General features: G+C 19.2%; 2 protein-coding genes across 2 annotated transcripts; both read right to left on the reverse strand.

Annotated features, from left to right (window-relative positions):
- Positions 1–350: 350 nt before the first annotated feature.
- Positions 351–1,358, reverse strand: PmUG01_00075900 (fam-l protein; the record flags this gene model as incomplete). Its single annotated transcript, XM_029006411.1, has 2 exons — positions 351–1,148; positions 1,272–1,358. 2 exons carry the CDS (start codon positions 1,356–1,358, stop codon positions 351–353), a joined length of 885 nt encoding a protein of 294 aa, XP_028859245.1.
- A 9,448-nt stretch (positions 1,359–10,806) lies between these two features.
- On the reverse strand, positions 10,807–11,815 carry PmUG01_00076000 (fam-l protein; the record flags this gene model as incomplete). Its single annotated transcript, XM_029006422.1, has 2 exons — positions 10,807–11,598; positions 11,699–11,815. 2 exons carry the CDS (start codon positions 11,813–11,815, stop codon positions 10,807–10,809), a joined length of 909 nt encoding a protein of 302 aa, XP_028859246.1.
- Positions 11,816–13,495: the final 1,680 nt, after the last annotated feature.

A 13,495-nucleotide genomic window follows, 5' to 3' on the forward strand; every position in this document is an offset into this window, starting at 1 on the left:
TTCAAAAATATTATAAGAAATGTCTTACTATATATTTATTGTAACACATAGAAATATATTTTTAATGAAAATGTATCCACATATATAAATATATATATATTAAAACATAAATATTTAATTAAACTGAAGGAATATATTAAAATATATATTTTACAAAATTATAGCATTGATATTTACAGAAAATTGAAGAACATATTTTTTACCTATTGTGCACAAAATAGGATATGTACATATCGCAGCATTTATAATATTTAATGACTTGTATGTATGATAAATAAGTACATACACAAATATACTTCATTTGTTACACTAAATTAAATAGTTCATCAGAGAAGAAAACATGTTACATTTTATATTTTCCTTAATTTAATTTTTTCATATTTCATAACTTTCTTATGATAATAAAAAACTCCTAATATAAGTGTGATACCTAATATAATTAAAGGTATAATATATATAACTAAGACAAAAAAATACGGAACATAAGTATATTCATCTACCATCTGTACATTCCATGGTCCACTTCGACTAGTTCTGAATAATTTCTTTATTAAATCTTGTACTTTTTCCGTAGACTGGAACAACCAACTTAAATTGGAGGTCTTCAACATATTATTTAAGTGACCAAACCATCCAGGTACAATTAAAGTCAATGTCTTAACCATCCCACGTATAAGCCCACAATTAACATATAAATCTAATATAAATCCTATTAATAACAATAAAAACAATAACATAAAAGGTGAATTTAGTGATACGAGTTTTTTACGTATAATTTTTTTGTAAACTTTATTGCTAATTGTCTTGTTATTTTTAAGAAAATTTTCATAATCAAGATCCTTGAATATCTTTCTTTCTAAATACGAATATTTTTTTGTTTCAAATAAATATGATTTATTTTTTATATCTTTTTTGCGTCCTCTTGCACTTTGTGGTAAACTTCCGTTTAATATTTTCTTTTTCTCTGTGGAACACTTATCATTGTTAGTTATTCCTTTTTTATCGTTTCCTCCATTTGGTATCTGTTCTCTTAAACATACAACACATGAATCCTTATCCTGATTATATATTGCTAGTATACGATAATTTGTTCTATATAATATTCTATGATGATTATAGCATTCAACCAAAAGTTTACTATACGTACTCTAAAAAAAACAAAAAAAAATGTTTGATTTAAACAAATGAATAATTTTACACTATGAAAAAGTACTAACAAAAACAAAACACAAAAAATGTAATACAAATACCTCTAAATATTATTACCTTACCTTAAAAATGTAAAAATGATATATCCAACTTAAAAGGATAAACATAGAAACTTTAAAAAATAAAAGGGTTTTAATTTTTTGTTCCATGATATAAAACATTAAAAACGTAAAATACTGAGATTGGAGACAATTGAAAATAATATAATTTTATTTTAATTATAAAGGATACTATATCTATTCATTTACTTATATTTATATTTTACTTTTTTATCGCAAAAACATAATAAAAAGTATGTAATTGAATTTCCTTTTGCAACAGAGACAAAGAAAGAAAATATCAATAAAAATAATATAATTTGAATTCATTAATAAATATTGAATATATATAAATTATTTATTTAATATAATAAAATAATCAAAATTCTTTTTTATTGATTCTTTTCAAAATTAATAACTAAAATATATATGACTTCTTAATATTTCCAAATATTGAGTTTATATAGAATATAGAGAATATAGATAATACACTGTTCTCTATATTGTAAGAATAATTAATAATTTCAAAAAAGGTTAAACATTAATAATTATAATTTTATAAAAATTACAGTTTGAAAAAATTTGTTATTGCTAAAATAAAATTAACTCTTATAACAGTGTAATAATAATTATAGTAAGTCAAGAAAATAACATTTTGTACAATTTTTTTTTTTATTTTATATGTATTATTAGCATTAGTTACTACGTTAACCTATGAATCTTTTTATGTATTATAATAAATTTTAATAATCAAATATATAACAAAATATTTATGCTAATAAAAACGTATACGTTTCAGAGGTAAATAAGAAATGATCTATGTTTTTTTTAATATAATATTTGAACCTTAAACATTTTAATTACATATACCTTATACTCTTATTACCAAATGCAAAGTTTGTAAATTTATGCACATATATTTTTTTTTCTTTTTTTTTTTATTTAACATATGTATTTAGAAAAAATATAGTTAAAAAATTATAATTATTTATATATATACATAGTCATTGTTGCATGAATGTAATAACATGTGAATATTCCTAGAGGAATAACGTTGCTGTTTAACTATGCCAATTATAAAAATAAATATAACATTTTACTATCAATATATTTTATCATTTATGTTTAATTAATTTTCATAAGAAAGTATTAACTCCAAGAACCACATAAACTAAAACGTAAAATAATAAATATTCTTTAAGGAACTCACTTAAATATAAATCTTCATGAATTACAAAGTTGATAATATACATTTAATAATTCATTTTTAAAAAATAATTATTTTATTACATAATCATAATTTCATAATTGAAATATAAAACAAACCTAAATATATAGTAGAAATATTCTTACATCAAATAAATTAAGAAAAAACACATATATATTATAATAATTTTTTAATGTAGAATATTTATTATGTGTACCTTTAAATAAAAAATACATATGAGAACAAATAGAGCAATTGTTCTGTTTTGTAAAATAAAGAACAATGTAATTTATTAAAATTAGATGTAGTATATATTATATGTATTAAAAAAAATTATTCAAATAATTAGTTACAACCTTAAAAAAAAGGTAAAAAAAAAATTTATAAATATATAAATTGTCTTACTTGTTCAGAGTATTTATACAGATTGTGATTTTCTATATTAAATTGAAATATCACTAATTTATTAAAATGTAAATCCACATTAAATATATGCACATATAATGCTTTCTTATAAAGCAAATATTGTTTTTGCCAAAATTGATAAAAAACTATTTAACATCTTTATGTATCTCTCCCCAATATACATATATATTTATATTAAATCAGAACACTATATTACCTCAAAAGAATAAATTATAATAAGAAAATAAATGTAGAGATATTTATATTGATAAAAATAATAAATGTCCATATTTTTACTTTTATTTATTAATATACATTTTCTTATTATATAGGATGAAGAAAAAAAAATATACAGATATAGAAGAATTTATTTTTTTAATAACAAAATTTTGTTAATAATAAGGTAAATTTTCATTTTGTGTATGCAAATGATTATTTTTAAAAACCATATTTTAATTATAAGTATGTTTATATTTCATTTCCTTCTGTTTCAGCAGCTTATTTTAAGAATTTTATCAATGCACAAATAACTATTAAAATACTTAAAAAATAACTAAATGTAATACAATATTTCACTCCGTTCAAAATTATATAATCATCTTATTACGTATATCTTAAAATATAAAGAATTACTTAATGGGATAAGAAATAAAAGAAGTAAAAAAAAATACAATGATAGAATGTATTCCTTCATATTAAACTATAAAACGCTACTCAAATATATACAATATTTTAATCTTTATTTCTTGGCAGTATCGGTACATTTCCTGTATTTATATGAAGAAAAACCTCTCATTTATTTTAACTTACCAACAATAATATATTTATCACTGAAAATGACTTTTATATAACGCATGTCCATTCTTGTATGATATTTGATATACAAAATTTCAATTATCATTATATTTTCATTAACTATTTGCATTATATATAATTCAGCGTTATCATCTGTACTTTTGGAAAAATTATATTAAAATCCAATTAAAATTTATCTAATCCTACATTATTTGTACACCCCACATATTCTGATAATAATGTATCACTTTTTAAATCTAGCGGTACTTTTTCACGGATATAATTATTTAGAAGTATATGAAGCTATAATACAATAAAAGGAAAATATTTTTAATATTTATAATTTGATTAATTTAATTACTCATAAAAGAAATTTCATTATAGGTATATACTTATACAAAAGGAGAAATAGATAAAAAAAAATAAAGCAAAATTGCTGTTATATTAATATATCTCACTACTGAAATAAGTAAATATACAAATGAAAGGGGTTAATTTAAGAGTTTTAAGTGTAGTAAAATATTTATTTTTTTCATTCTAGTTAGAATTATTTAATTTATAATATATGTACGTTAGTACAAAATTCATTCCTTTTTGCATAATAGTGTTATAATGTATAATTATATCTAATGTTGTTTTATTTTATTTTTTAAAAAAATATGACTTACATAAATAAAATACAAATATAATGTAAAAAGAAGGAAAAGAACATTTTAAAAATATTTTCGTAAATATTTCCGATAAAGTTATTTATACAAAAAGCAAAGTAAAAATAAATCAACTTTTTTAAAACTAACTCTATTAATAAATTCTCAAAATATACATATATTCGTAAATGTATAATAATACTATTACAGAACTATTCTAAACCATTTCCATAAATACATTTCACAAAAAATAGATTGTTAGTACATAAATATTTTATTTTTAAATTACAATAAAAATTATACGGTAATAGTACATATATCAGCATATATAATACACATAGTTTTTAATATTTTGCTCAGTTTTCTAATGATAAGATTAGATATATAAGTATATTATACCTTTAAATATTATTAAATAACTGAAAAAACACGAATCATTGAATAACATCTAATAGAATTCATAGGATAAAAAAAAAATTAAAAAAAAACAAATTATTTTTTCATAGTATAAATTATAATCTAACAAGTGCCATATATCTACGACATATAGTACATTCGTACAAGAATTAAAAATTCCTTTCTAATATTTAATTCACAAATTTTGATGTTTCAAAAATTATTATCCGTTTAAACAATTGTATATATTCAAAATATACAAATCTCTTAGAAACAATAAAATTTTTATGTTATTTAAAAAACTGTATTTTTTTTTGCTACTAAAATAAAATTTATTAGATTTAAGGATCATTAAATTTATATTTTTTTTTTCTTTTATTTTTTTGAGAAAAAGTATAAATTTATAGGTTATACAGAAAAGGTAATTTTAAATAAACAGAAAAAAAGTAAATGTAGTAAAAAAAACAGTTCTAGGAATTATGATAATTAAAAGAATTAAAACTAATATAAAAACAAATATTATATATAAAATAATTTAAGATCTAAATGATTTAGATAAGAAATACGAAAAGATCATGTGTTAAATAACATGCAATACAATTTAAGAAATTATATATTGAATTTATTTTCATATTGAAAACTTTATAGAAAAGATAACAGTGCATATACTTTTTATTAATTTATTATAAATATTAAAGCAAATATTATATTGAATTAGAGCTTTTATGTTATTTCAGAAGAATATATAAAAACTTTATGTTTTTAATATGTTACATAATGCATATTATCCTATGCTATTTAACAAAAACAAGATAATTATTTATTTATTTTGTGTTTTCGTATTCAAAGAGTAAATATATTGATATAAATATATACAAAATGATTTTTCATTTTAAACATTTATATAAGTTTTTCATGCTGATAGCACTTTGTAAAAATTTACAATTTGTGGTTATATAAAAAAGTATAACATCCCTTAATAAATAATAATATCTAATAGAAAGGCTACATAACAATAAATATTATATAAACAAATAACCTTCCATTTATTGTTTTCTAAAACTTCTTGTAATTAAAAGTAATTGTAGTTTTTAGAACATCAGTTTTTTCTATATTATTATATTCATACTGCATTTATTATAAATATTGAAAAAAATTTAAATTAATTGTGCATATTAGGTAAAATAAAAGAATCAACTATAAATAATTTTTATTTTTCTTGAAATATGTAATTAGGTCACAGGTGAATCCATTCAACATAAGTGAATAGCATTATTAATTACATGTGTTTATTTTAGATATGTATCCATTAATTCACATATATATATTTATATTAATCCCTTAATACTTTAAATTATTTTAGATATAATACCATTGTATTAATGATTTTTTATAAATATAATATTTAAAATTAAATTTCAGGCTTATTTTAATATAACGTGTTGTTAATGTTATAATAATAATAAGACATATTATTTTTTGTATTTTAATATTTCTCTTAAAAATTAATTAATGTATGACAAATATATTGTCAGTGAAATTATAATTTTCCTGTTGTTTCATTAAATAATATTTTTACAATAATCTTTATAATATAACTAGTAGATAGTTTTTACAGCACGAATGCTACTGTGATTGCTACTGAAGTATTTTAAAACAAACGTATATAAGCTAAAACAATATATAGAATGAGGACAATTACGAGCTTCATCGACGCTTCTTACATTCTAGTCTAAAATTTAGCTGACTTTTATTTTTTTTTAAGTGATTTTTTTTATTTTAAATATATATAATAGTTTCATATTACAAATAACTTTATTTATATTAATCTAATATAATTTTTACAAAAATAAAAAAAAATTATAGAAAATATGGTATAATTTTGTTTTTTTTTAAGTTCCAATTGAATTAATACTTCATATGTAAATTTTCCTGTATGTGTTATTGATGCAAGCTTTTTATTATTACATGCGTATGTTTTCTTACAAATTTCTTTATTCGTGTTGAATATTATAAACATGTTCGTACATACATAAGTTCATTTTACTCATATGTATATATATGTGTTTACATAAACTTTGTCCTCGGAACTACAACAAACTTATATCTTTTATGTTTTTCCTTTATACCTTTACATTAAGGTCGTGTATTGGCTTTTATAGTTCTCACTACAAATAAACTACTCAAAAATCCGTATTGGAATCTTTAATAAGGTTAATAAAAAGTACGCTTGCACTTTTGACTAAATATAAAGTGGGACTGCTGTTAAAGGAAATTCCTCTGTAACTAATAAATTTAAACAATGCTCTCTTTAGGAAGTTTACATAGTTTTTCATGCCCCGTTTCTTTATTAATATTTTTAAGTGGAATAACTATTTTGTAGAACTTCATACATTGTTGATATTATCCCTTGTCATATATCAGAATTTTATTAACTTACGCATTCTATCCTATATACTTAAATGTTTACATAGACTCATCTACAATGTAGTTATGCAAGGTACTAACATGTTTAAATACTTATAAACAAAATTCCACCATACAAGCCTTTGCATATAAATCTGTGTGTATATGCACTCATATGCGACTTTCCAACGTAAATATTCTAACAAACCAAAAGATAGATCATGAAAAAAAAAGAAAATATATACATATATAAGTGCTTGTTATGGGCATAAATAATCATAAACTAATGAATAATACTATTCTAAGAATATACATATACATAATTGTATTCTCAAAATATTTTATTTATTTATCTTAATGAAATTACAGCTCAACAATAAATATATTGTCCAATTTATTTTGTTTTAAATTATCTATGTTCACATTAGATTCTTTATAAATGTATTCTTCTTATAAGGACAATAACATAAAAAAAATTTGACACATATGCATATGACACTTAGTTATATTATGAAATTCCTAAAATGATATAGTAAGGGGAATTAGATAAATAATGTTGTATAATGTGCATTTTATTTCATGTATTTGTTCTAATTTTATTATGAGAACTATGTGCATGAGAAAAATCTTGCATGAAACTCTTTAGAAACAGTACAAAATAATGCAAAGTATTTTACCAGTTATAAAAATAAATATACATTATATGAAACATAGAAAGGTATATATGCGGAAAAAAGTAAGTGCACTCATCATCCTAGGAATGTATGCATATATATACACATATGCATGTAAACATACATGTACATGATGTAGCAACATAAAAAATACATAAACAAATTTAGAACATAATAGATTTTATTTTTTATATTCCCAAATCACAACGGAATACATAATTACAAATTTATTTTCATACCTTTTTATCTTCATATACAAAGACAAGAGAGAATAAAGTAAAAAAATAATGTGAACATTTACTCTTCACTTTTATTTTATTTTTTTTTTTTCATTTATTTTTTGTATTAAATATTTATATTTATATCTGTCTTATATTTTTGGAAGAATATCTTTCTAATTGTCCACTCACAATAGAAAACAAAGTGAAAAAAAAAATATATATTTTAAAATGTGTGTTACACTTATATATTTGTTATCATACATAGTTATACTTTATGTTATTTTGTTTTTTTTTTTTTATGATTCTTTTTTCATTTGTTCTGGTTTTACTTTCGTTTGTTTTCTCAGTTCTCGTTTTCATTTTTCTTCGTTCTCTTTTTTTTTATCATAACTATTGTTTATGAGGATTATATCGTTCTCATAGAGACATAAGTAACCTAAAAAAAAGTAAGTTTATTTACCACTATATTCGTATTGCTAGTCTCACAATGTACATCTTGTTAATAGTTTCTATACTTTATTTTCCGTTGTTCTAAAATATTTCTATGCATACTCCTTTATTATTTAAGGGTACAACGAATAATATATCGACAAAACAAAACACCTAGACATATACACTTAACATGCATAAATTACCATTATCATAACATCTTAATTTTCTATTCATATTTCAATGAGTTCTTCACCATAATAAAATCGTAATTTAGCTTTTTCCTTCTTTATGAATATTCCTATACAAGTTAGTTTACTTAAAATTCAACATTTTGTTTTTATTTTTAATAATTATTGTTTAAAAATTAATTACAATAAATAAAAGTGAAAAAGAAAGTTAAAAGGAGATAATTTATATAAGAGATAAAAGAGAGAAACAAAATATTTAGATAAAAAAGATAATATAAATTATAACCTATATGATTCTTTATAAATGCACTTACATATGTGATATATATTATTTGCTAATATGTGCATATAATTATTTATAAACGGCTCAGAAAATTTTGCTCAAAAAAAAAAAAATATATTATCGTAAAAGATTATTTTACATACATGTGCATATATATTATACATATATGAATAAATATTTTAATAAAATACAAACTTACTAAATATTAACTAAAAACACCTATATATATATATATTTTACACTAAATTAAATATTAGTAATCTATTCACTTTAACCATTCAGAATAACCCATATATGTTACTCTAACTTTTTCCACGCCTTAATTATATTTTTGCAAAAAACAAAACATTTTCATTTTCTATTTAATTGATAAAATAATAATTTAAAGTGTATATTAAAGTGAGATAATTAAAATATATATTAATATTACAATTTCATTTGAATCTATATAAAGTCAAATTGAATAGAGGATTTATAATCATTAAATTTACTAAAGAATTGTTGTACATAAAATTCATAATTTACAGTTATTTAATTAAAACATGTAAAACTAATATAAATTAATTTTTAAATAAACTCAATTAAAATTTATATAACCAAAAAGTCAATATCATATATTTACGAATTATGTATATAAAAATATAACTTTTTTTAATTTTCATTTAAAAAAAAAAATAATAGTAATAAATATAAATGAATTATTAATATCATCATAAACTATGTGTATTTTTATATACCCTTAAAATCATATTAATTCATTACTTAATATATTTACAGATATAAAAATACTATATATATAACGTTCCTTCATATTATTATATATTGTAGAAATTACATATTTATTTACGTACCAGTAAAAAGAATATAGCATTTCTCAGATCTATACACATTTTAAAAATTGCACTATTATGGAAAAGAATGATAAATAATTTATTCATATTCTCAAATAATATGTGATTGCATCTAATTCATACATTAACTTTTGAATCACGTAAAAAAATAAAAAAAATTATGTACTTCGTTTTTTCATAAATTTACATTATATTGTATATATAAATATTTTATTCTAAATTAAATAAATTACAATAATAAGTACCAAAAATATATAATAAATTCTTCTAATTCTTCATTTAATTGTGTAAATATGGAAACAATAAGTCCTCAAGCAATTATAAATAATCGTCATTTAATAAAGATATTATTATTATTATTATTTATTTATTTATAACTTCAAATCTATATCATGCACAAAGAATTAAATTACATTAAAAATCATTTTAAAATAAGTATTTTCATAACTTATTTCCAATAAAATATAATTTATATAGTAAATATCAAGTTTTCTCTTTATTAAAAAAAATATATATATATAAATATCAATACAACGATATATAATTACTATCATTTTACTAAATATAAAAGATAAAATATTTGTTACAAATATAAAATTTTTAATACATTTTCTTAATAAACTGAAAAAATAATTAATTTATATTAGAAAAAAATAAAAACATAAAGTAACAATTTTTATATCATTTATAAATTATTGCACTTCAATCAAACTATATTAATTATTTTAATATATATTTATTTTAATACACATATATTTTTTATGAAAATCTATTTAAATATAAAAATAGATATATGAAGGCACTATGCTTATTTAGGACAAAACTGTAATTTATAATACAAATTGTAAAGCGTTAGATTCTTCAAACGTACTAAAAAACTAAGAACAAATATATTTTATTGTTTTATACCAAAAAGTATAGTTATAAGTATTAGTAACTACAAAAATTAAGTAATTCTGAGCTTATTTATTAATCATATTATTAAGGATATTACGTATATTGTTTCAAATTAAATACTACATTACAGAAAAAGAAATATTTTTTGTTATTCATTTTACCTTTTTCTATACTTAATTTTTTGAAATTTCTTAACTTTTTTATGGTGGTAAATAACCGCCGTTATAATTGTGACAAATAATATAAAGAAAAGTGTAAAATATATTAAAAATTCCATAAACTGCATTACCCAATCTACTTGCACAATCTTTACTTTCCTAACTCCCCCCCTTACAACATTATTTACTTCTTTAACTTCTTCTTTTACCACTAACTTAAAAAACACACCTAAAGTAGAATTCTTAAGAAAATCTTGTAACTTAGCGTACCACCCTATTGAAGCAACATTCAATATTTTAAACAATCCTTTTCTAAGCCCATAAGAACCAGAAAAATCTAATATGAGTGACAATAACAATAATAATAACAGTACTAAAGGTAAGGAAATTCGTAATGCTAATTTTTTACGCACTATTTTTTTATAAGTTTTATCACTAATTGTCCTGTTATTTTTAAGAAAATATATATAATCTAGTTCTTTGAATATTTTTTTTTCAAGATAAGAATATTTTTTTGTTTCAAATATATTAGATTTATTTTTCATAGTTTGTTTAATGCCCCGTTCACATTCTGATGAATTACCATTTAATTGTTTTCTTTTTACTAGATCCCTCTTTTCATTATTAGACATTCTATTTACTACGCGTATTCTATTATTTCCTACTTCGTCCTTTAACCCTTCAATACATAAATATTTATCTTGTATACTTTTTGATGGTATTCTATAACTTTTTGTAGTTAATTTTCTATCATGTATGTAATTATTTACCATATTTTTCTTAAATATGCACTAAAAAAAATTAAATAGTTTTTATTTAAAGTATAGTTAACTTCATTCTAAAAAAAGTATTAGTAGAAATAAAACAAGAAAAAATGAATTATTTATATACGGCTAAGTAATATAATAATACCAGATCATTGTTAAATTGGCATGTCCATGTAATAAGGATAAACAAAGAAATTTTAATAAATACGGTTATAATAGTACTTCTTTCCATTATATACATTTTTAATATTATATATATTCAGTAACTTAAATATTAAGATTAAGATAGTATTCTTCAAATGATGAAGTAAAATATATAATTTATTTAATTTTCTTCCCTGTTTTCATTTATTCTTTTGTCGAAACATAATAAATTATATATAACTATAATCTTGTTTATAACAATGATAAAGAAGAATAACTTTAATAATGTATTATATAATTTCTATCTTATGGGTATTTAAAATAAAAATTAATTCATATTAAAATAAAACATTTTTAATTCATGCATAAATGTTGAGATATATGATATAATTTTTTAATACAGTAGATTAATTCAATAATTATATTATTAATCCTTCTACTAAATAATGTAAAACAATAAAAATATAAGAATGCTTAATTTTTCTGAAAACTGAATTAATTTAAAATATGTTATATACAGACTATGATACATATAATATATGGAATATATTGAATATGGAAGGTATAGAATATATATAATATAGTATGTATATAACATAGAGAATACTCTGTTCTATATGTTGAGATAATAACAAATATATTAATAAATGTTTTTTTATTAATAATTCTAATATGAAAATACTGTATTTTGGCAATATATAAAGTTATTTTTTTATAATATTAAGTATTATGATAATGCAATAGTAGTAATAATACAAAGATAAAAAAATATTTTTTTACAATTCATTGTATTATATTTTTTATAGCACTTTCATAAGTTTCCATGTAATCATGAACTACATTATGATCTGTAATATAATTAAAAAATAGTTTTTATAATATACTACCAAACATATAAAATAATATATATATATATATAGGTAATTGAATTATAATATTTTAATTTTGTATAATATATAAAAAAAAATAGAATTTTTAATTATTTTTAATATATATCACTAGTTGTAACTTCAATATTTCCAAATTCTACTACTTCATTTTTTCTTCTTTTTTCATTTTTTGATATATACATATATAGAAGAAATATAATTAAAAAAATGAAAAAAGAATAGCAAAAGAAATAAAACATACAAAATTTTTTTCATGAACTGTGCTAATATCAGAATGATCTTGTTGGAATAGTATTTAAGATTAATTATTCAAGAATAAAAATATGTAATATGCTTAGTCATGTATTTTTTTTATCATAATTATTGAACTAATTTTTATAATGTACAATTAAATAAACAACTGCGTAAGTATAATAATAAACTAGTAATTTCAGGTTTAATCTTATAAGTTAACGTAATATAATGACACGAGTTTATTAATAATCCTATACTAAAAATGTTTACTGATAATAAAACCATCCAAATTATGAGTATTTAAAAGATATAGTATGAATCCCACTTCAGAATGGTAAACTCTATATCTCTATTTATAAATTACATATAAAAAAAAAATTATTTTTTTTACTATTATTTTATTTAAACAATGATCATTATAATTATAAAAAAATTAATAATCAATCTAAACTATACATATTTTCATATAAACTTGTGATAATATTAAATCACTACTTAATATGTTTATACACAAGCATAAAAAATAGTATATATATATAAATAATTACCTCCATATAATGAAAAATTTTAAAAAATATATATTTATTTCAATTGCTAACTATATTTTAAACTGTTAAATATATATAACTTTTTAGAAATTTACATTTAAGTTA

Source organism: Plasmodium malariae, assembly GCF_900090045.1.
Source record: "Plasmodium malariae genome assembly, contig: PmUG01_00_47, whole genome shotgun sequence".
Lineage (NCBI taxonomy): Eukaryota > Apicomplexa > Aconoidasida > Haemosporida > Plasmodiidae > Plasmodium > Plasmodium malariae.